This window comes from Chiloscyllium plagiosum, chromosome 42 (assembly GCF_004010195.1).
Source record: "Chiloscyllium plagiosum isolate BGI_BamShark_2017 chromosome 42, ASM401019v2, whole genome shotgun sequence".
Lineage (NCBI taxonomy): Eukaryota > Metazoa > Chordata > Chondrichthyes > Orectolobiformes > Hemiscylliidae > Chiloscyllium > Chiloscyllium plagiosum.
The window spans coordinates 4253706-4278091 of record NC_057751.1 but is presented as its reverse complement, the minus strand read 5'-3'; the positions used below and the strand labels follow the sequence as shown (position 1 = coordinate 4278091).

Sequence of the window (24386 nt, the reverse complement as noted above, 5' to 3'; positions counted from 1 at the left end):
ACCAGTCGAAACAAACAAGCAACTGGAAAGCCACACGACCCGCTACTTTGAAAAAAAAACAGCACCAACTCAAAGATTATCTCGGTGAGTCACGGGCTGGTGTTTATTTTGGGAGTTGGCGGAAAGGATCTGTCACTTGTGAACTTGTTACAGTGCCCCTTGTTCCCCGGGGGGGGGACCTGTCTTTGGGCACAGTTGTTTCTGTTCTGAGACCACTCCTGCCCCACCACATCACCTTCCCCTCCCACTCATCACTATTATTACTGCTCAGCTCAAACCCCTCTCCCCAACCTCACAGAAGCACCAATCACTGCTCTCCATCTGGGGTGATGGCATGGTCCTCTTTACAACTATCGCTGTCTCTTTGTTTTGTTTAAAAATATACTTTAATCATAAAAAAATCTTTACGTATATATATATGTATATATACATCGTCACCAATGCAGTTCAGTTCTGGACAGTGGTACATGAAGGAATAAACAAATGTTGGAATTTGACTCTGTCCAACAACAAACTCAAGGCAGTTCTTACTTCTACACAGCCATACTTACAAATATTTGAGGGTCTGAATGGACTCCTATTTCCCTTCAGCAGAAAGGCCTCAGACAGTGGTCGCCCCCCACTGCACCTTGACAGCATCTGCTCCAAGCCTGAGTGAGTCCCTCTGTACGTAGTCCTGGACTTTGGGATGTCTCGGTCTGTAATACTCAGTCAGGGTCATCTCCTGGCTCTGGAAGACCAACAAGTCTCAGACAGACCAATGAGAATCTTTCACCGAGTCCTCCAGGAGCAGTCAATGCTTGTCTGGGTGTGGAATCCTAAGGAACAGACCGGGGAGCACAGAATCCTGTGTCACGGAGGTCCTCGGGTTGAATCTCGATAAAAGCCATCGCATCTCCCTCCAGACTTGCTTTGCAAATGTACATTCCAGGAAGGAGATGTGTGACCATCTCCCTCTCCCCTCACCCAGCCACTGCTTTGAGGGCAGTAGAGTGGTGCAGACTGACCGGGTGTACGTGAAGCATCTCACAGGCCCTGCCCTTCTCCCCACCAGCCAAGTGTTTGTTGGAAAGTTCTGGCGATGAAGCATTCTGCTGACTGACTTTGACAGTCTGCGCAGGGAATTGGTCAGTCAGATGGGAGTGAGCTGGTTGCCACCAAATCAGAATCATAACTGAGCATCTCATCTTAGATATATGGTGACAAAGCCCTCCCCTCACTTTTCATATTTTAAAGTAGACTTCTTTGCGATTATGTATTTTTAACTCGTGGCTGGGTCCCAAAGGTTTATTTTGCTCTCTGAGAGACCTCATTTCAAAAGTGATGGAATTTCAGTGCCTCTTACTTCCTGGTCTGCTGTCTGGGAGAATTCCTTTCTCTGATTGGTTGATTGATTGTATAGCATTAGGAGATCATTGTACCACTATTCTGGAAATCCAGGTTAAAAACTTGCTGATGACCCCTTTAATCCCTGTTTGCCCATGAGTTACACCCCCCCGCAGAGCATTAACGGAATGTGTGTTTTTAAAAATTTGGTAATCACGTTTCCCTCTGCACATTTCTGGCCAGCCGATATTGCTTTGTTCTGACCTGTATCTTTCCTGGAATGACCACCCCCCCGCAGAGCATTAACGGAATGTGTGTTTTTAAAAATTTGGTAATCACGTTTCCCTCTTCACATTTCTGGTCAGCCGATATTGCTTTGTTCTGACCTGTATCTTTCCTGGAATGACCATAAAACACATGGCCACTTTCTGTTGGACACTGCTTTCCTTGGGGACCTTTTTGTTTATGACAGGTCATTGTCTCCTCAGTACATTGGCCAGTCCTTCAAGCTACATGGGAGAGGCTGATGATCACAGCTGGATAGATACTCACCCAGTAGGAATGCTTACAGAGAATGAGGAGATCTTTTAAAATCCCATAGCCCCGGCAAACTCACCAACATACTGTCTCAGGAAATGATCCCTGATTGTGTCAACAAAGGTTTCTGCCCAAGACACCAGATGTTTCCCCATCTCATTACGAGGAACGGTTGACGGTGTAATCTGAGTCAGAAGTGAAAGTCTTGCTGGACACACTGAACGTTTCACAACCTTTGGCCCCACAGGGCAGAACATGTCTTTTTGACACCAATAACATAGGAGTCGGCCGTTCAGCCCCTCCAGCCGATCCCCCCATTCAAGGAGATCATGCCTAATGTGGCTCAACTCCATATTTACATCATAGAATTGCTACAGTGTGGAAACAAGCCATTCGGCCCATTGTGTCCACACCAACCCTCTGAAGAACATCCCACCTAGCCCTAATCCCTAATCTATCTCTGTAATCCTGCATTTCCCCTGGCTGACCCACTTAACCTACACATCCCTGAACTGTGGGAAGTTTAGAATGGCCCATCCACCTTAACCTGCACACCTTTGGACTGTGGGAGGAAACCGGAGCACCCGGGGGAAACCCACTCAGACACGGGGAGAGTGTGCAAACTCCACACAGACATTGAACCCGGGTCTCTGGCGCTGTGAGGCATCAGTGCTAACCCCTGAGCCACCGTGCTGTCTACACACCTGCCTTTGATTCATATCCCTTCAGACCCTTACTTCAGAAAATCCTTCAGATTTAAAAGGAACATCAGATCCTGCATCCACTGTTGCTTTTGTAGAAAAGAGTTTGAAACCTCTCCCTCCCTTCCTGTGGTTTCCTGTTAACATCCTGAACACTTGGATGATCTTGCTCAGGAGGTACCATTTGCTTTGCTTGAGACTTGGTTTGGTAGTTCAGCTTCTTTTAAGTTTGTCTGGGGTCCTTCTGGATTTGCGTTTCCTTCTCCAGCTGTGGGAGAGGATTGTCTCTGCCTGACTGAGGCAGAGAGTACAGTACAGTCCACGTGGTGGATGGAGCTTTGGGAAGCCTATTGCAGGATGTTGCCCCCCCACCCCCCCACCCCCCAGAGCTGTCACTGAAAGGGGGATTGTCCAGGTGATGGCTAGTAACCAGAGTTTAACCACACCATTATCGACAGCTAACCATGCCACAGTCACACCTGAAACACCTTGCTCCTCTGTTGTTGTCATTCCCCTAAGTTCATTTTGAACGTGTCTTGCATGACTTCAATCTCTTGTATTTCTGGAATTTGGACTAAAAAGCCTCAAGAACACAATGCATCAGCACTGGATTTGGAAATGTTTGTTCAAAATACATGCGGTTATTGAAAAGATCCTTATCTGAAGGCCAGGGTGTGAACTGAGTGTGTATAGCCGGAATAAGTCAAGGCTATCCCTGGTGTATGATCATCCATCACTCATTGGAATGGCTCCAGACTGACCCAAAGTGATAGCAGAAATGACAAGTGATGCAAGACTTGTGTACGGTCCCTGAGGTGTGAAAGGAGCTGTCACTTTCAGTTGGCTGAAATCCACACAGAGTTCTTCAGACTCGTTGGCTTCGCCTGGGGAGTGCGGCATGTCAACAGCTGAACAGCTGAATGTGTGGAGGGAGGCAATGATCCACACTGTCCTTTCAATTAGCCATGGGAAATGTGGCACAACCCCACATTTCCCGTGGCTAACCCACCCAGCCGGCACAGCCCTGGACACTGTGGGGCAGTTTAGCATGGCCAATCCACCTTAACCCCCACAGACACAGGGAGACTGTGCAAACTCCACACAGACAGTGGCCCCACAGTGGAATCAAACCTGGGTCCCTGGCGACTGTGCTAACCACTGGGTCAATGTGCCAGCATACAACTCAGGTCAACTCTGCACAGGCAATATTTACACCTGAGCTGACAGGCATCCTTGCTCACAATCTGCCAACCAAGCAGCCCCAGCAAAACACTGCAGCAAGGAAGCAGGAAGTTATCTCATTATCAGACACAGCAGGCCAGTTCATTGACTATACTTCAGACGGAGATAGATAGGTTCTTGAGTATCAAAGGGATCAAAGATTATGGGGAGAAAGTAGGAGAATGGGGTTGAGAAACTTATCAGCCATGATTGAATGACAGAGCAGACTCAATGGGCTGAATGGCCTCAATTCCACTCCTATGTCTTATGCTCTTGTGGTTATCTGAACAGTGATGGGTTGTTCTGGGAATAGTGTTAGGGGCAGGATTAGACAAGAGGGATGCTGTAGGTTGGTAGTTTATGAGACACATTTGGTAATGCTTCCAAAAAACCCAAAACAACCCCCATTCAGCCAAAAACACCCATAAGATACAGCCACTGTGTTTATCTGGGATAACAGGAGGCACCTTCCCTCTAATGGGGAGGCAATGGCTTTATGCTATTCCCACTGGACTGTTAATCCAGAGACCCAAGTAATATTGTGGGTTCCTGAGTTTGAATCCTGCTATGGCAGATCTTGGAATTTGAATTCAAAAAACATCTAGAATCAACAGTCGAATGATGACCAGGAATCCATTGTCAATTGGTAGAAAACCCCATCTGGATCACTGATGTCCTCTCGGGAAGGAAACTGCCATCCTTACCTGGTCTGGCCTACATGTGACTCCAGACCCACAGCAACGTAGTTGTCTCTTAACTGCCCTCTGGGCAATTAGGGGATGGGCAGTAAATACTGGCTTAATCAGTGACTCCCTGTGAGTGAGTGAGTGAGTGAGTGAGTGAATGACAGTGCTGTAAATGTCTCACAGTGTCGCACATTTTCTGATCACATGTAACATTTGTCAGAAAATAAGAAGGAAAAGCCGATTCCTCATTAATGCTGGACCTTCAGAAAGAAATACTGGGATGTACACTGTCAGGATGCACCTTAACCCTTTGTGACAGCTTGATGTATTGCACCAGTTAATTTGATGAATGTTCCTGTCTTTATCGCATTGCCGTCAGGAGTGTACTTGACATTGTTCTGGTGCCACCCATAAAGTCAGGGTCTGGCACCACAGCATATCCTCCACAGTGGGTGTATAAAAGGAGACAACTGACAGAGAATATCAGAAGACCGCAGTGACAAAGTGAACGAGGTCCACGATGATCCCAGCCACCTTCAAGCTCTGCGCAGCCATCTCTTACCAGCACGTCCGCACTCTGACAGGTACGTGGGAAAATTCACTGTCCCTGACCCTCCAGTGGCAACACTTTCAATCTTGGATCTGTGACACTGCACACATGTAGAAGCAAGCACAGATTTTCAAAGGAGCTGAGGGACCAGCCGTAGATTTGGGAGTTGGCTTTTTTTGCAATGCTTCAGGAGCCCAGGGGATTTTGACACTGTGAATAATTATTTTAGGCTTTTAAAAGTACTGTACATTCATTGTAATTAATCAGACGAAGGACTCTCACTTGGCTTTCCCTGCAAAAGGAGCTGTAGCTGCCAAATTAATTTGATAACTGCTGCCAATAGTGTCCGAACATGTCATTGAAGTGCATAAGTGTTGTGCCAATTAATTGCAGTCCTATTGCAAGGGCTGTATATGTGCCATTAAATGCCATCAGCTCATGTTGGTGAGAATCTCCCACACCTGGCACCTCTGACCCTGACCAGATGGTTACCTGAGAATATCCAAGTGGCCTGGTCAATGGTTTTCTCTGTATGCAGACTGGTGGGGGACAGCATCTTCCAATTGGAAAACTGTCCCAAATTCTGTTGAAGGGATTCAGTACACGTGGTCCCTATTGAGTTCGGTCTCTCTGAAATGAAAGCTATGGTCTCTCCAACACCCATGGGACAGGGACATCTCCCAGCCTCTGCATCCTGCCCCGAGAGAAACCCCGGTGGGTGCAGGGAGTCAATTGGAAATTTTACGATGACAGGAACACATTTGCTCAGTTAGGATCAAAGGTCAGCCTCAATCTGGTAGCATGGTGAAGAGACGTGAGGAGTAGAAACACACAAAGGATGAGCAAGAGTAGGCCATTTGGCCCTTCCAGCCCATGCTACCATTCGATATGATCATGACTGATCCTGTAGCTCACATTCCCACTGTCAGGTTCAAATACAGTTCACTTTATTGGATCCCAACAGGATTAATTTAAGCTGGAATAACACTGTCCCGTAATATCCTCAAGGAAGGAAGGGTCTAGCATAAAACCACAGCTTTCTGACTCACAAACAGACACATTCAGATGGGATGTGGAGAGGTGTTTGTGTTGCCAGTGCTCTGTTCTCTGGACTGTGCTTCCAATGGTCCCTGTTTCAACAGGGCCCAATCCCAGTGGCTGGAGGAAGCTATCGCAGGGCTGGCACTCAGTCACTATGTCCGGCCTGTGACAGTGTAAGCTGTCGTCGACCTTGCTGAATCTTGGGTGTGGGAGAGTCTGAGCTTAAAGTCAGAGCCACTCGATGTTTTGGCCCTTTAGGTTTGAGGCACACTGCTGTGGCAGCTCTCGGACATACACTCCATCAACTCAGCGTTCAGAATCAAGGAGCCAGTTCATGGGTTCGCCAGGTTCAGAGGAGGAGCTCCCTCATCTGTGAGTACCACTGTTCAATCTTTTACATTTGACGTTTTAACTGTGATTTCACCTTGTGCGTTCATCTTAAACGTTCAACTCAGAGCAAATTGATAAAGCTGTGAAAAACTGCACATTCACACACTTTGCGGAATATTCACTTTATAAGCAGCATAGTTTTTTTTCCGATTAACTCTTCGATCACTGGTTGGGCCCAGCATCTATTGCCCATCCCTATTACCCTTTTGAGAAGGTGAGAGTGAGCTGCCTCCTAGAACCGCTGTACTCTGTGCGCTTCAGGTAGACCCACAATGCCCTGAGGGAGGGAATTCCAGGAGTTTGACCCAGCTACAGTGAAAGATTGGCGAGAGATTTCCAATTCAGGATGGTGAGTGGGGTGGTGCATTTTGTTCAGAGTGATAAGGGGACCATGTCCTCTTCAGACAATGAAAATAAAAAGCGAGAGCAGCAAAGGGAGGGGGGAGGGCTCATACACAAATCATGAAAGCACCAATACACGTTTGCAAAAGAAAACAGCAGCTCTGATCTGAGCGTGCACAGCGAGAGAGCTGAAAGTCAGCAAAGTGAAGGGAAATATGGATGGATTGTTTGCCTGACTACACTTTACACTTAATGGGAGTGTTGCTGAACAGAGACCTTGGAGTTCAGGTTCATAGCTCCTTGAAAGTGGGGTCACAGGTCGATAGGATAGTGAAGAAGGCGTTTGGTATGCTTTCCTTTATTGGTCAGAGTTTTGAATACAGGAGTTGGGAGGTCATGTTGCGGATGTACAGGACATTGGTTAGGCCACTGTTGGGATATTGTGTGCAATTCTGGTCTCCTCCCTATCGGAAAGATGTTGTGAAACTTGAAAGGGTTCAGAAAAGATTTACAAGGATGTTGCCAGGGCTGGAGGAGTTGAGCTACAGGGAGAGGCTGAACAGGCTGGGGCTGTTTTTCCTGGAGTGTCGGAGGCTGAGGGGTGACCTTATAGAGGTTTATTAAATCATGAGGGGCATGGATAGGATAAATAGACAAAGTCTTTTCCCTGGGATCTGGGAGTCCAGAACTAGAGGGCATAGGTTTAGGGTGAGAGGGGAAAGATATAAAAGAGACCTAAGGGGCAACTTTTTCACTCAGAGGGTGGTACGTGTATGGAATGAGCTGCCAGAGGATGTGGTGGAGGCTGGTACAATTGCAACATTTAAGAGGCATTTGGATGGGTATATGAATAGGAAGGGTTTGGAGGGATATGGGCTGGGTGCTGGCAAACGGGACTAGATTAGATTGGGGTATCTGGTCGGTATGGAAGAGTTGGACCGAAGGGTCTGTTTCATCTCTATGACTCTGTAACCAAAAGTCTCTAAAACAACAAGTAGCTCACAGGATGTCAGAAGGTGCAATGGACATTGACATGCGACTGACAACAGGATGGAGAAGTGACTGCGATGAGGAAAGGCTCAGGCAGATGAGAAGCCAAAGGGGTGGGTCACTGGAGAAATATCACAAGGCAGTTCTGAGAGAAAGCAATAGAAGGGTGTGCTGGCAGGGAGAGATGAAGAGGAGACAGGAGAGTCAACAGATGGAACGAATGGCCTGTTACAGTATGACACATTTGCTGACAATCATTGGGAGAACTGCCTGACAATAACTTAGCCCACGGGCTTGAGTAGTAAGCGAGCAGTCTGAGTGAGAAACTGTGAAGCAATTTTCAGAGGGTGATTGGATGAGGAATTGCAGGGTAATGGGGGAAGAGAAAGGCAGGGGCAGCACTGGGTACCTCCTGACGGACTCTCCAAATAGACCGTCACTCTCATCCCCAGTCACTCCACTATAGGCTCAGTGTGAAAACCCCATGAGGAAGGGCAATCAACTGGAAAGCCTTTGCAACTGCAGGTCCTCACCAGCATTAGGAAATGAATTGGTGGCACAGTACAGAGGAGGGGGAAGAGAATTTCCCACATTATTGCCCCAACAGGGCAACAGAACCTCAGGTCTGATACCAATGCTAGCTGTGGGCAATGCCAGATACAGGGGAGACTTGGCGCCAACTGATGTTGCATTTATAGACAATGCAAATGATATTTACAAATGTACTGTGATGAATGGTGCATAAGTTATATCTTAATATCATTTTTTTGGAAGTTGGTTATTTCTGTGAAGGGTCTCCTAAGGAAAGCAGCTCAGAATCATTTCACAGTGATGACCGAAAGCCTGCATTTTTCCAAAAGCAGGTGATTGCAGAGCCCTGCGGCGTTAATGGAAAGATGTTTATCGGGTTGACCACTGGAATAAACATTCGCTTTGTTTTCAGTTTTCAGAAGAACCAAGGATGAGCAAGTTTATTTTAACATTTCAGTTGACAAGGCACCTGAGTTGAGTTGAGAAGGAAGATTAATTTCTCTCTCAGAATGACTCTGGAACAGTTCAGGGGATACAGTACCTCAGCAGAGGGGTGTTGGGTTTGTGTAAGTTACAAATCAGGAAGGTTTGGTTGGAAATCTGTAACTTTTGAGAACTGAGAAAGCTTAGGCTCTCAGAGTGGTGACAAAAATTTCATGTCAGCCGACTTGAAAAGTTTGTGTGAAATTGTTCCCTGCAGTCCATAGCAAAGAAACTGTTGGTAATTTCTGAATTGGAGCCCAAAGAGTTGAGACAGGGCTATCATTTCCCTGGTCTTGAACGTCAGCAACAGATAGTGTTGGGAAACAGGTTGGAACTCTGCTTTGCTGAGCATTTAAAGACCATGACAGCTACCTTCCATATTTAGATAGCTTGGGTCATATTTCCCATTTATTTCAACATCCCTTCTGTTGCAAAAGCAAATCTGTCACCTTGCGTGAATATATCTCAGTGATTGATTAATGAAATGAGTAAGAAGGAAAAAAAGATGATCTATCAAGCCAGGTTTCGTTCTGGGAGATCTGAGCTGCACATCGGATGGGATCAGAACAAGACTCGAGGTCTTTGCAACACTAAACACATAAGGATTTCCAAAACTAAGCATGACCATCTGCTTTGATTCACTTTGGTGTGCTTTCTGTGTCTGCCTCCCCCATCCCCTGAAATTAGCTTGCTGTTTTGAAGAGAAGCCGTATTCTGAGGCAGAGATGGCTTACATTAAACAGGGTGAAGAAGCTCTGCACAAATCTATCTCCATTCTGCAGGACACAAGTGGATGGAAGTCTGAAATCGAAGTGGTGAGTTCTGGTCTCTTACTTCTGTTCAGCGAAAGCTTTCCTTTAACAGAAGGACACAGTCCTGGTGATCAGCTCGTTCATGTAGCTCAGTAAAATTGCTAAAGTATGGGGAGTCAGCACAAAACAAGGTCCTTTGTAGAATGACAGAAGGAGGCCATTCAGCCCATCGGCCCTCTCTGCATTCCAATACAGTGCCAAGCTCCTGCCTTTTCCTAGTAATCCTGCCTGTCGTTTCCATTGACATCCAATGTGCTAGTGAGTCTTTCTGTTGACCCTACCTTGGCCACCCTCCCAGACAGGACAGAGGCATTCGCTGTGTGAAATGCTGTGCTTCTAGGGTTCACCCTCGAAAACAGTGCCCTCTGCTTCCCCAGTGGGAACGGGTCCTCTCTCCATCCAGGCCCTTCAGGATTTGGAGATATCCATCACGTCTCCCCAGGCCTTCTCCTCTCTTGGGGAAAACTGACTCATTCAATCCTTCCCCTGAATGAAGGGCCTCACCCTGGGGTCCATGTCCATTTGCAATAACCAGGAGGCAGAGCTTGGGCCATTCCTTCACTCCCAAGTGCTGTGACAGGGACTATGCTCAGGCTGAGAGGAGATCCATGGGATGCCGAGAGAGTGTTGATAAACCGAGGTGCTGAAGGAGCAGAACCTCTGGCTCAGACTAGGAGTGCTCCTGGGTTTTGGCTAATGTGCCAGAATTCGGGACAGAGTTGCACTGGCTTCACAATCACTAAGGGAAACCCTGTGGCTCAGGAGCCTGACTCAGACTGGCTGTGGGTCCAACAAATACACACACACACACATCTGCACAGTTTCCAAAGAGGATAAAAGTCATGACGCAAAACAAACCTGCCACACAACTGTCTCATGACTGCCCCCTCTCCCGAATCTCAGAGCAGGATTGTAGATACGTGAGATCATCGGAGATAGGAGCAGGAGGAGGCCATTCGGCCCCTTGAGCCACTCATGGCTGATCTGATACTCCCCACATCCCGAGACCCATCTCGCTGCCTGAGTCTGACCAGGTGCGGAGCCAGCGTGGTGTTGTTAAGCCACAGGGCGTCTTTCTCATACAAAAGCTGGCCATGATCTGGATCACTCACTCAGAAAGGCTCCAAAAGCTGAGATGACCAGATCTGAGTCATTTTCCCCAGACTGAGAGACATTCCCGATGAGGGAAAGGCACCCTGGATATGGAAGCAGGGCAGGTACAGAGCATTGAAGGGGCAGGGCTGTCCCAAGATTGGGTTGTAGTCTCCATGGGGGGGGGGGGGCTAGGACAGTGCAGCCTCTTCCTTTGCCTGTTTCATTGACTGAGAGCTGAACCGAGCGCTATGAATCCTCAACAGGCCAACGGTGATAAAGTCCAGAGCAAAACGCTTCCAGATATTGGCAAGGTCTTCAAGCTTGAGGTTGTGATGGACAAATCGTCAGACCTGCTGTACAGTGAGCTGTTTGACAAGGTGGAACAGATGGGAGAGTGGAACCCAAACGTTAAACAGGTGAAGGTAAGGTGTTTCACAAGGGAACCTTCACAACTGGGTTTTTCAAACTGTGCCAAGGCCAAAAACCAACCTCCAGTGGTCATTATTCTCCAGGGTTGCAATGGTGGTAGTGATCATTAAATCCACTTGATCGTTTGTTGTGAAATTGAAGTATCAGAGCACTTTAATACAAGTTCAGGAAATGATCTGGGTCAGGGCTTTGAGCACATCGCTCCAGGCTGCCACACCTGTGCATGACTGAGGGAGTGCAGCACAGCCTGAGGTCCAGGCTTCCAGCACACTCCCTGCACTGGTTGGGTGGATCCCACACATCGCGTGGTTGCCATTTGTCAGAAGAGCTGGGAGTCCTCAGCGTCTCCAGGCTGACATTGATCCCTTAACTCGACGCCACAAAAACAAACAAACCACCTGCCCACGGTCCCATGGCTGAGCACAGTGTAGGGGCTGTCGTGGTCTGTCCCTTGAGTCAGCTTCACTGTTTGTCAATGTCTTGGAGGCATCGACTGCTCCTGTCGGAGTTTCACAGTCAGCTCCCCCCCCCCCCCACCGAGTTGCAGAAGGCAAGACCAAGTGAGAAGCTCACAGCGGAGATAGGTGCCACCTTCACATCACCACTGATTGTCGTAATACTGCGTTGTAGTTGGAGCAGAATCAGGATTGGGGCTTGGAGGATTAAGGTTTGGATCTTTTATTGTCAGGTGTACTGACAATAAGGACAGGCTTAGGTACAAACTTCGGGACAAAATGATAAAAAACAACCAAGTTAAAATGTTAAGCATTATCTTCACATAATAAGAAAAAATAAAGAAATAATGTAATTCTTAAGATTAAAGTCCATCTTCATATAAACTGGAAACTGAAAGGAATCAACTCCTCAGAGGGCAGTTTATTTTCATCAAAAAGAAGTTGTTTCATTGTTGTTTTTCACTCTGGCACCTTTGTCTTGATTCGTGCCATGCCCCATCAATGCTGACATGCAAGGGATGCCACTTTGCTATTCTCCCCAGTGCTGACCCACCCTTAACGCCGAGGTATGGACTGTCAGGTCATTCATATCCACCACACTGAGGGCACCTTCAACCAAGGCTGAAGTGAAGTGAGAATTGTGCTCAGGCACCGGAGTTCAGTGAGGAGGGGCCTTTGCAAAGTTGAGAGGGTTTTTGATGTGTGACGATGCTGTGGGGTCACAAGGTTATTTTGACCTTTTTTTTGTGTGTGGAGAGGTTGTAAGGCAGAGGTACTGGGCAGTTTACCAAAATCACTAGAGTAAACAGCTGGTGGGGCCTTGGGGTTTTTGTAAAGTTGGAACAATAAAAGCAGCCTGGCTGGGTGTAGCCAGCTCTCACAGATCAGGATTTGGAGGGTTTTGTTTAGGTTTTAGGTTTAGCTTTAAGCCATTGCCTGTTGTGGGCTGGAAGGAGTAGAAGTTATCTTTTTCTTTTCTCGGTTACAGTGAGAAGTGAGGGGTTCTCTCTGCTGTTGGGTTACCTGGGAGACAAACCTGTTTTTCTGTTTATGCTTTTTTGCCAAGACATGTGTTTGTGGGATGTCACTGTATTGGAACGGTTAGTTAGTAATAGTTCTTGTATCTATTATTCTGTTAGGTTTTCCATATGGGCGGCACAGTGGCATGGTGGTTAGCACTGCTGCCTCACAGCGCCAGAGACCCGGGTTCAATTCCTGCCTCAGGTGACTGTCTGTGTGGAGTTTGCACATTCTACGTGCGGGTTTGCTCCCACAGTCCAAAAATGTGTAGGTTAGGTGAATTGGCCATGCTAAATTGCCTGTAGTGTTAGGTGACATGGTAAATGTACGGGAATGGGTCTGGGTGGGTTGCTTTTCAGAGGGTCAGTGTGGACTTGAAGGGCCTGTTTCCCCACTGTAAGTAATCTAAAATAGAGTGGAGTTATTCTTTCTTTTGCTTGTGTTTTAACTATAGTGTTTAAACAAATTGTGTTTTGCTTAGTGCTGAGGAGTTTGACTTTCTTAAAATAGTTCCGGGGGTCTGCTCTGGTCCCCAACAGATACAGTAAGTAGGGAGTCACTTTAAAAGGGACCCAGGAGGTGGGAGGGGCAGAGATCTGGAGAGATGAGAATTTCTCAAACAGAGAAATTTCTCTCTCTCTCTCTCTCTCTCTCTGTCTGTCTGTCTGTGCAAGCTCAAACATCTTATTTTCTTCTTCCCAGATCCTGAAAAAGATCAACAAGGAAACAATGCTGACTCACGAGGTTTCCACGGAGGCTGCAGGCAACCTGGTCAGCTCCAGGGATTTTGTGAGCGTGCGCTATGCCAAGAGACGGGGCTCGACGTGTTTCCTGGCTGGAATGTCTACCCACTCAGACATGATGCCCAGGCAAGATGGCATCGTCAGGTAATACTGGGGTTTAACCTTCGCTACACCCATATCACCAGGTAACACTGGGTTTTAACCTTCACTAAACACCACATCACCAGGTAACCCTGGGTTTTAACCATCTCTAACCCCCACATTGCCAGGTAACCCTGGGTTTTAACCTTCACTAAACACCACATCACCAGGTAACTCTGGGTTTTAACCAGCTCTAACCCCCACATCACCAGGTAACCTGGGGTTTAACCTTCTCTACCCTACATCGTCTGGTTAGGTTCACTCCCAAGAACCAAGCTCTCTGCCAGCTCCCAGGTGTCTGGCACAGACTGGGCAGCACTGTTTTTGACAGCTGGCGGTATCCATATAAAGCAGAGAACTCTCCTTCAGGGGGGATTGCAGGACGAACACCCAGTTTGTCCAAGCCATTGCTCTGACACTCATCAGGACCATTCAGAAGAGAACGTAATATAACATATCAGAGAGGAGAGTGCTGATTGATTGGCAAGTGGGCACCAATTATTTGAGATGGTGCCATGGAGATTAAACCCTTACTCACTGGTATTCTTGCCAAATGCCTGATGAGTTCAAGGTAACTCGTGTGTTTTCCTTCAGTGAGACTGAGCAGATGGTTTACAAATGTCTCTCCTTGCAGATACTGGTTTACCCAGACAGAGATCAATGTGGTCCCTCCTCCCGAGAGTGAGGAATGCTCCTGGACACTGAAGCAGCCAATTTTACCCTCAGTGTCAGACCTTCCAACCATTCACTTTCAGAGCCTGCTTGTAAACTTGGTGCATCAAACTCAAAACTCTTCCAGTTCAGTCAGGAATTGATCAGTTCCCACTTGAACCCGAAGTCTGTGGCTCATGGTGCACAAGGCCACGCCATTTCTCAACCCACTGATCAGGTTCTTCTGAAGTTGTTGGGATACCCAGATGGACAGCTTCAGTATTTTAGCTCATAAGTGAATGAATAGGAACAGTACTATCGTCGAATCGTACAATGAGAGCCTACGGCCCATCAAGCCTGTGCCGACCTATCACTACTTATCTCACTTTCCAGCCCTGGGCCCGTAGCCTTGAATTTATGATACTCCATGTTCTCATCCGGTTACTTGTTAAAGGTTGGGAGGTTACCAGCTGAAGGAGTGAAACCCCTAGGCCAAGAACAAAGCTTCTTTAGGCAGGCAGAATTCAGTCTCTATTCAAGCAGGGAGAGGGTCACAGATTGCCCCCACTCCCACCGCCCTGAATCTAGCTTTGACGTAAGGATGCCGCTATCCCCTTAATCTTTAGCTCAGTTTGGAAGAGAGGTCAATACACTCTGGATTTCACAGTGGGATGTGATGCTTTTACACATTTTATGTTACTATAATCACATACAACTGTGCTCTTCCCCTTATTCTAATCCAGGGAAACACCTAATCAATGAGGGACATGCCTATGGACAGCCCTAGGTTCCCATGATCTCCTGATGTTTAACAGACATTGTAATCACCAGGCCTTTCCTTGCATCCTTCTAATTTGCATTCCAAATTTCTGGCTGTACTCCTTCAGACATGTGCCAGACTTGCTTATCGCTGAGGACCCTTTAAAGCCTGTTGTTCACTATATTTACTAGCTATCTCTATCCAATTCTGTCCCTCCTCTTATGTTTTCCCACTGTCCGAATTGTAAAACATACAATAGACAGTCGGTTCTTACTGATTGCGAAAAGATATGTAATATCTTTTCTATTATAAAGTTGGTTATATGTAAAGGTTTATATCGACCCCTCCTGTTAGCACTCTTTAGCTCATGAGTTATGAGCAATTTGTTTCTTCCAGGCATTACTTTAGTGATAAAGAGAAGTTTCCCGAGATTAGTTAACTTTCACATCTCTGTTTGAATCTTTTCCTATCATGCTTTCAGTGATCTTTGTGTTTTGTTATATATGTGCATTTACAATTACGTTGAAATCTATCTCTGAGATTATCTGAAGAACCTTTAATAAGAACCTATTTCTTAACATTGTGAATAATTTAAAAAAAAACTAATTGCTGCAAAGTGCCATGATCTGCTCTTTCCAAAGCTTCAGGACAAGTTAGGCTGATTGTCTTCTGGGCAATTAACAGCCCTTGTCCGAACGAACTCTGCTCATGTCATGGGATAACATCCTTTCATTAATGAGACTACGATCAATCACTATCATCATGTCAAGAACCTGTTTACTTGTTTGATCCTCCAGATTTTAATGAGCAGAAACACCGTGAGGTCATCTGTGTTTGGTTTTTGCAGGAGTTTACTTTCCCCTTCAATGTTTGTTCCAAATCTTCAAACTGTCTGTCCTTGGACATCTCTTATCAAACTGTCTCCAACAAATCTTCTTGCAGTTGTTTGTGCAAGGCTTCCTTTTACCTCAGAATAACAGCTTCTCAAAAGAGCCCTTCAGTGCGGGAGCAGGCTTTTGGTTCTGTATAACCACTTGTCAGCCATTTTGTGCAGGAGCAGAGGGACAGTTTAGCTGGCAGACATCTTGTGTCTGTCAAATATGGGCATCTCTAACACCTGAAGAAGGGCTCATGCCCAAAATGTTGATTCTCCTGTTCCTTGGATGCTGCCTGACCTGCTGTGCTTTTCCAGCAACACATTTTCATCTCTAACACCTGCCTCAACTACCCTCCCAGGCAATGCATTCCAGATCCCCAGCACCACCTGAAAGGAAAAGCCTTTCCTGAACTTGCCTCTAAACCTCCTGGATTTCATTTTTCCTAATCATTCACTTCCCACTGAGGAGAACAGCTGTTTTCTTTTCAGCCTGTCCATGCCACACACAGTGTTACTTACCCTATTAGGTCCCTGCTCAGCCTTCTCTGCTGCAATCCAAGCTTATCCAGACTTGCTTCATCGCTCAAATGGTCCATCCCAAGCAACATTCTGGTGAATCCACTGGGTACCTTCTCCAGTCCAATCCCATCCTTCCTGTAGTGTGGGGACCAGAACTGCACATAGTCCTCCAGCTGTGACCTAACCCCAAGTCCTGGACACCTCCAAAATTATCTCCCTGCTCTTATAATTCACCTCACAAAGGAGCAGGGCTCTGAAAGCTTGTGATTTCAAATGAGCTTGGACTATAATCTGGTGTCTTGTGCCTTCTGACCTTGTCCACCCCAGTCCAACACTGGCGCCTCCACATCATGGCTTATAATCCATGCTGCGACTGTTGAAGGTGAGTGTTGTGTTGTACCTGACAGGTGGTTTATAATTGCATCCAAGATACTGAAGTAAGGTGATCTGGGCTGTCTTACGGAGATGCGCAGATATTTTCGGCAAACTCGGGTGGGCTGTTGGTGTCAGATGATGGTGACGGCATTTGAAAATGGTCACTGTCCACATTCATGGTTTCCTTTCAGATTTGGTGTGTACATTGGCACTCATTTTTGGAGAACTTTTCATGGCTTGAAAGGTCAAATTATACATCGACACCTGCTGTCCTGTTTCCCAGTGGTAGACATGGAACAGATTGTGTCAGGAATTTTGGCAATAGTCCTCCAAGAGACCTTCAGAAGAAATGACTCCATGTTTGTGGCCCAGTTCCTCACTGAGTCCTAACTGAACGGCAAAGTGTGCTACCAGTTAATAATTGCATTGTGCTATGACTCACTGTCTGCAATGTTCCTCTGCTTGTTGCTTTTATTCATGGTGAGTTGGTGTTACCAGATTAACCATTGGTTCTCAATTCAGGAAGTTACCCAATGTCTTGTGCATTTCAGCTTCGGAAGCAGTTTCTGCAGAGTGGCTGTCATATCCACTGTCTGCGTCCCCATTCACTCTGCCCTGGCTGAGCACACACTCTGAGAATATCCTTCAGCACCTCCAGTCCTGTGGCTCTTGCAGATCTCTGCACTCCTTCAGAGAGGGTGGTCACCCTCGCCACGGAGTGAACGCACTTCCCTGTGAGCTCAGTGTCTGTGTATGGTCATCCAACAGCTCAAAAAGAGCTGTGTCCACTCCACCGTCCTGTGCCACAACCCGTGCCCTGTCTTCAATACATCCTTGAGCTGACTCAGACATCGGTCCAGACACAACGATACTCAGAGCCAATACAAGCATGAACCTTTGGACTTATCTTCTCCCCACCTCCATCGCTCTTTCCACCTTTAGACACTCCTCTCAAAACCAAACAGTTCAAACAAATGTAGCATTGGTGATGGTGGCTCTGTGATGTAGCTGGATTGATTGAGAATTATTCTGGGATGTTTCACTGTTTTGAAGAAGCAATTAGCTCAGGTTGAGGTTCTGGATGTAAGTTTGATCGCGGAGCTGGAAGGTTCATTTTCAGACATTTCGTCACCAGACTAGGTAACATCTTCAGCGGTGAAGCTTCCGGAGGCTCACTGATTATGTTACCTAGTCTGGTGGCGAAACGTCTGAAAATGAATCTTCCAGCTCGGTGAACAAACCTACATCCTGAAGGAATAATGTAAATGATTATTGGCAGCCTTAGGTGACATCAAGTGCAAATGGGTGACAGGGTTCATATATTCGAGATGATGCAGTGTCAATGGGAAGTGCACACACAAAGCCTCCTTCTCAAGTGTGGCTAGTGATAACCCTTGGACAATCAGTTCCCGCCCCTCCCCAAACTGCTGCCACATATCTCATTTGTCATTGTTCACTGATTTAAAAATCACACAACACCAGGTTATAGTCCAACAGGTTCATTTGGAAGCACTAGCTTTCGGAGCGCTGCCCCTTCATCAAGTGGTTGTGGAGCAGGATAGAAGACACAGAATTTATAGCAAAAGGTTTTGCTATAAATTTGCTATGAATTTTGTGTTTTATGGTCCTGCTCCACAGCTACCTAATGAAGGAGTGGCGCTCCAAAAGCTAGTGCTTCCAAATTAGATTAGATTAGATTCCCTACAGTATGGAAACAGACCCTTTGGCCCAACAGTCTACACTGACCCTCCGAACAGTAACCCACCCAGGCTCATTCCCTGTATTTACCCCTGACTAATGCACCTAACACTCTGGGCAATTTACCATGGCCAATTCACCTGGCCTGCATATCTTTGGATTGTGGGAGGAAACCCACGCAGACAAACCTGTTGGACTATAACCTGGTGTTGTGTGATTTTTTTAACTTTGTCCACCCCAATCCAACACCAGTTCCTCCACATCATTGTTCACAGACTGAGGGGTGGACTTTGTGGCTTTGTTTATCTCAAGGAGCAGAGGCGGGCAGAGTGATCTGGACGTTTCCTTATCTTCTGGCTGTTCCTTTTATTTCTACTTCTGTTTTTAACCCTGTCTTTTGTATCCTAACATGATGCTGGAGAAGGCAGCTTGGAAGACTTGTCTCTGTACCCCCTGTACTCCAGTACACCTGACAGAAAAAAATCCAAATCGAAAAAAAAGAGGGTTTCTTTTCGAAATACAGGGAGAGTTTGTTGACTTCACCTTATTGTGCTTGCAGGGCAGAGAATGGACCCACTTGTATTGTCCTCCGGCCCACTGCTGAAGACCCAACCAAGACCAGGTTCACGTGGCTACTCAGCATTGATCTGAAGGTGAGTCAGATGGTGGGGGGGTGACACACTCTCGCTATTGACTGGACTACCCCAGTGCAGACCTGTGATGTCTCCAAGAGCTGAAACGTGGCTGGGAACAAGAGATACATTGCAGCTTCATGTAAAGAATGTGATTTTCTAAATGACCATTGAATTGATCAAGGCATGGGGTTGCATTACTAAACTAATCATTCATGAAATGTTAGCAGTTGACCATTCCTAAGTTGTACATAGGCTTGAAACAACTTGTTTTTTTAAATCACAAGATTAAAGGATGAAACCACATTAAAACAGTGGAAAGAACTCAAACAACAATTCTTGCCAGCTATTGGTAATATGTTGCAAAATTTGAGAGGGTTCAGAAAACATTTATGAGGATGCTGCTGGGGTTGGAGGGTTTGAGCTATAGGAGAGGCTGAATAGGCTGGGACTTTTTTCCCTGGAGTGTGGGAGACTGAGGGAGACCTTATAGAGGTTTATAAAATCATGAAGGACATGGATATGATAAATAGGCAAGGTGTTTTCCCGGGGAGAGTCCAGAACTAGAGGGGCATAGGTTTAGGGTGAGAAGGGAAAGATTTAAAAGGGACCTAAGGGGCAACTTTTTCACGCAGAGGGTGGTACGTGTATGAAATGAGCTGCCAGAGGATGTGGTGGAGGCTGGTACAATTACAGCATTTAAGAGGCATTTGGATGGGTATATGAATAGGAAAGGTTTACAGGGATATGGGCCGGGTGCTGGCAAATGGGACTAGATTAGGTTAGGATATCTGGTCGGCATGGATGAGTTGGACTGAAGGGTCTGTTTCCATGCCAAACATCTCTGTGACTCTATGACTCTCATACCTGGACTATTTCACATTGTATGAGATGGTTGAGGAGTTGGATTTCCCTCTGAGGTGGTGATGGGAGGTGATTTTGAGCGTTTCATCCTGAGGAGGGGTTACACAAACATGATGGACATTCCCTTGAATGTAAGGTGATTTTGGGGTGATCTGATTGCCACTGTTCAGCTTTTAAGGTGATTTGATATGGTTGATGCAGAGATACTATCTGCCGGGATGGTCAAATTAAAAACAAGAGGGCACAATTTTAAATCTGGAGCTGATCATTCAAGAATAAAATTGGAAAACATTTTTCTTCCAGTAGGACGGGAGCAGAAATCAGGAGCTCTACCCAACACAAAAATGTTCAGGACAATTGTACCTTACCAGACCAAATCATAATGGCATAGGCTGAGGTATGAGAGAATATGAAGGAAAAGTGATAAGAGTTGATGCAGAGGAGCCAAGAATGGACTATCCTTGTTTGGAAAGTGATTCCCCGAAATTAAACATCATCTGGACTTCTCAAAAGATTCAGAGGCATGTTGTACATTAGCTAGCACAACTGGCTGCTTATTCAGGGCAGCATTACTGTCAGTCTCATCACAGGAAGATGCCCAATCACACCCGATTTCAGGGGCAGCAGCACGGCCTCTCACAGTCGCCAAGGACCTGGGTTCGATTCCAGCCTCAGGTGTGGAGTTTGGACATTCTCCCCGTGTCTGCGTGGGTTTCCTCCCACAGTCCAAAGATGTGCAAGTTAGGTGGATTGGCCGTGGGAACTGCAGGGTTAGAGGGATGGAGTTGGATTGTGGGTCTGGGTGGGCTGTTCTTCGGAGGGTCGGTATTGCACTCGATGGGCTGAATGGCCTGCTTCCACACCGAAGGGATTCTATTTCAGGGCGGTTTTACAATATTGAATTTATCATGGAAAGTAAGATCCTCATCAGTTTTCTCCCCACGCGTATTTGCCACACGTCCCTAATCTCTCTGTCAGGAAGACAATATCGATCCACATTCAGGGAGTTTCAGGAATGTAGCCCAGTGACCATGAGGAGGCGCTGTGAGTCAGGGGGGTCACTGAGTGTCCTTGGACCTGCTGCTGGTATTTCTGGCTTTACACTGAAGCAGTTTCAGTGACAGGTCAGGCACACTGCAGCCTGCACCCCGCAGCTGGACAGATCACTGACTTATCTTAAAACTCATCAACGGGAGATGAGGGTCGTGGGGGGAAATTTCATTTCTGGCTTGTTTCGGGAGGTGGAAAGAGATTCACTGGTAACTCTCTCTCGAGAGAGAGAGAAACCTGGATGAATATTTGAAGCAGAGTCAGAGGCAGAGGCAGGTCCACAGGGAGAAAGCATGGGAGCAGAAGGAACATTCTGGAGATGACCCATTGGCTGACAGTGCTGTCCAATTCAAAGACACAGGGAGAAAGGCAGGTCATGCAATACTGTTTGGAGTCTTGATGCACCCTTTGTTCCCTGCCTTGGTTCAGTGCTCCATCTGACTGATGAAATGACATTTTATCTCCTTCTTCCAGGGCTGGTTGCCAAAGTCTCTCACCGACCAAGTTCTCTCCCAATCTCAAGCTGACTTTGCCCAACATCTCCGCCGTCACCTGGATTCCAATAGTGCTGCCTGTGCATGCTGAAACCGTTGGTATTACCTTCTCTTCCTCCACCCCCCCACCAGGCTGGTGAAATCTCTCGTTCAACAGCCCACTCACATGAGATACTTTTCCTTAAAATCCCCGTCTCTTCCTGCTTGTTTGAGGAACCCTGCATTCCGTGGCCCTGATTTGTGATCGCTGAAACTGTGAATGGAATTTTCCAATCTCCGAACAACTCTGGATCTTTGGTCGACAGAATTATTCAAAGCTGCTGTACGTTACTTCAGGGCAGAAAGCTTCCAGGAGTTATGTTGGGGTGGAGAGCTGTCCACTGGGTCTCTCGAAGTTACTGCACCATTCAGTCAGGCTAATCTGAGCAGAAGTTCCCTGCCTGCCTCCCGCTGAGTCAGAATCTACGTCCACCTTGAAAAACAACACTCAATGGCTCTGGTAGACCAACCGATAGAGGACATGTTACAAAGATTCCACGTGAGGAGTAAATGATCCTCATTTGAATGGTTGATCCCTCATTATCAAATGTTAAACTGCTTGTTCTGAAATCTCCCATCAGGTGAAGCATTCTCTCCCAATCTTCTCTGTATCCTGTACTCCATCAAATACACTTTCAAATATGGGCCAGCAGGGTAGCTCAGTGGTTAGCTCAACTACCTCACAGCACCAGAGACCTGGGCTCGATTCCTACCTCGGGCAACTGTCTGTGTGGAGTTTGCACATTCTCCCCGTGTCTGCGTGGGTTTCGTCCCCTCTCCTCCCACAGTCCAAAGATGTGCAGGTTAGGGTGGATTGGCTACGCTAATTTGCACATAGTCTCCAGGGACGTGCAGGCTAAGTGGGTTCACCATGGGAAATGCAGGCTTACACAGAGAGGGGAAGGGGGCTGAGCTGAGTGGGATGCTCTACAGAATTTCAGTGTGGACTCGATGGGCAAAATGGCCTTTTTCCACACTATAGGGATTCGACAACTCTCCCACTTTGCTCAAGACTCCTGCAAACATCTTTCCCATGAACCACACTGGGTCCCCGGGGGGGATGGGGTCCCAGGTAAGAATTCCCATTCTCTGGACTCCAATTTGTTGTGAACTTAGGACCCATTTGGAAACAAGACCCCCCCAACAGCCAGAGACTTACTGCACAAATAATAAAACTGGGAGAAAGCTTTGGCCGTTTCTCCATTGGTGAAAAGGGTGGGGGGGAGGCTCATGTCACATCCCAGAGAGGGCTCCACTACAAATCCTGAGCCATCTCTTCATACAGAGGTGTCTTGAATCTAAATCACTGGTGGCCCCATCACTGTATTTCAGTGATACATACAGACCTTGGCTGGACCCACTGCTTAAGTGTCTGGCTGACGAGAGCTTGGCCCAGGGCTGGGGGTCGGGGTGGGGTGGGGTGGTGCTCAACATCTCAATTGTTCCATTGTTCAGCTCCATTCCCCTCACGCCCCTCTGTCATGGTGTTTCCCCACAATGCTGGACCAAGACCAACACAGGAACAAGGGTCTGGGGATGTCCTTCTCACATCCCCCAACAAAGACAAAACTGATGCCACAAAGTGACAGTGTGACACAGGGACAGGGGTAAAGCTAGCACTGTGGTCTCACTCACAGACCACCCACCGTTTATTCAGCTCCAAGCTGTCTCTGTAGTTTTACACACTCCTTCCTTTCCCAGTGCCTTGTACACATGCTGTTTTTTTTTAAATGAAGTTAAAAAGTCACACAACACCAGGTTATAGTCCAACGGGTTTATTTGGAAGCACTAGCTTTCGGAGCACTGCCCCTTCATCAGGTGGTTGATATTCTTCATTGTGAGAGTTTAAACAGACTGGCGCAGGTATGTTCTCGATCCTGTGAAGATGCAAGCCCAGGGACGCCTCCTCTGACCTCTGCAGCGCGTACCATCTGAGGCAGATGTCAACCACAAACTCCCTGGCTCCATTCCACAACCAGGATGACTCCAATGCAGAAGTGCACCAAAGTGGAACCAGATTTCACTACATGGAAACAGGCCATTCAGCCTAAACACTCTCTACCAGCATAGAAGCCTACTCCTTTATCTCTTCAACTTACCTCTCCCATCGTAGTTTAAGCAATATTCCAATGTTGAACTTGTGACCCAAAAAACTCCGAACCACAAATGACCAGTAGCTGCAAAGTTGATTGGTTACTTGCTCAGAGTCACTTCCTCAGATGAGTGTGGTATGGTCTCGGCTTTGCACTGTATGTACATATAAAAATATGTAATATATAGATTCTAATCCTTGTATTTAAAATTGAAAAATGCACAACACTATTAACTTGGTTATTTATTGGTCTGGAAATTGTTCAAGAATAAATTTACTGCAGAGACAATCTGCTTCAATTTGTGTTTATCACAGGTTTTAAGTAAAGTTCCACCACGAAAATCTTTCTGAAAATGGGATTAAATCATGGAGTTGAGCAGAGAAACATTGACCATTACATATCACAGTCTGCAACCTTCATGCTGTGTTGTGGAAATTGGTTGCAGTGAGGTGGGGCGAATGGAAAGTTTTTGAAATAATTCTTTAAGGAGATGTGGGCATCGCTGGCAAAGCCCACATTTGTCACGCTCTGGGGAAGGTTGTGATGACCACTGCACTCCTTGGGAGAGGATTGACACCCACAATTGTTTAGGACAGAGTTCCAGGATTTTGGAGAGTGATTTGGAGGGGAGATTGCAGGGGGTAGTGCTCCCAGGTATCTATTGCCCTTGTCCTTCTAGATGGAAGTGGTTGTGGGCTTGGAGGTCACTGAGCACCTTTGGTGATTGCCCCATGTACTGCCTCTTGTAGATGGAGTCTATCAAATGGGTCCTGCTTGGTCCTGGATGGTGTTGAGCTTCTTGAGTGTTGTTGAAGCAGCACACATTCCATCACACCTTATC

The 24386-nt window shown here is 46.7% G+C and overlaps 1 protein-coding gene across 1 annotated transcript; it reads left to right on the top strand.

The window, feature by feature from the left end:
* Positions 1 to 22166, top strand: star (steroidogenic acute regulatory protein). Its single transcript, XM_043681703.1, has 8 exons — positions 1 to 84; positions 4888 to 5055; positions 6321 to 6434; positions 9486 to 9613; positions 10969 to 11127; positions 13312 to 13496; positions 18933 to 19026; positions 21394 to 22166. Exons 2-8 carry the CDS (start codon positions 4992 to 4994, stop codon positions 21502 to 21504), a joined length of 855 nt encoding a protein of 284 aa, XP_043537638.1. The 5' UTR covers positions 1 to 84; positions 4888 to 4991; the 3' UTR covers positions 21505 to 22166.
* The last annotated feature ends 2220 nt before the right edge of the window (positions 22167 to 24386 follow it).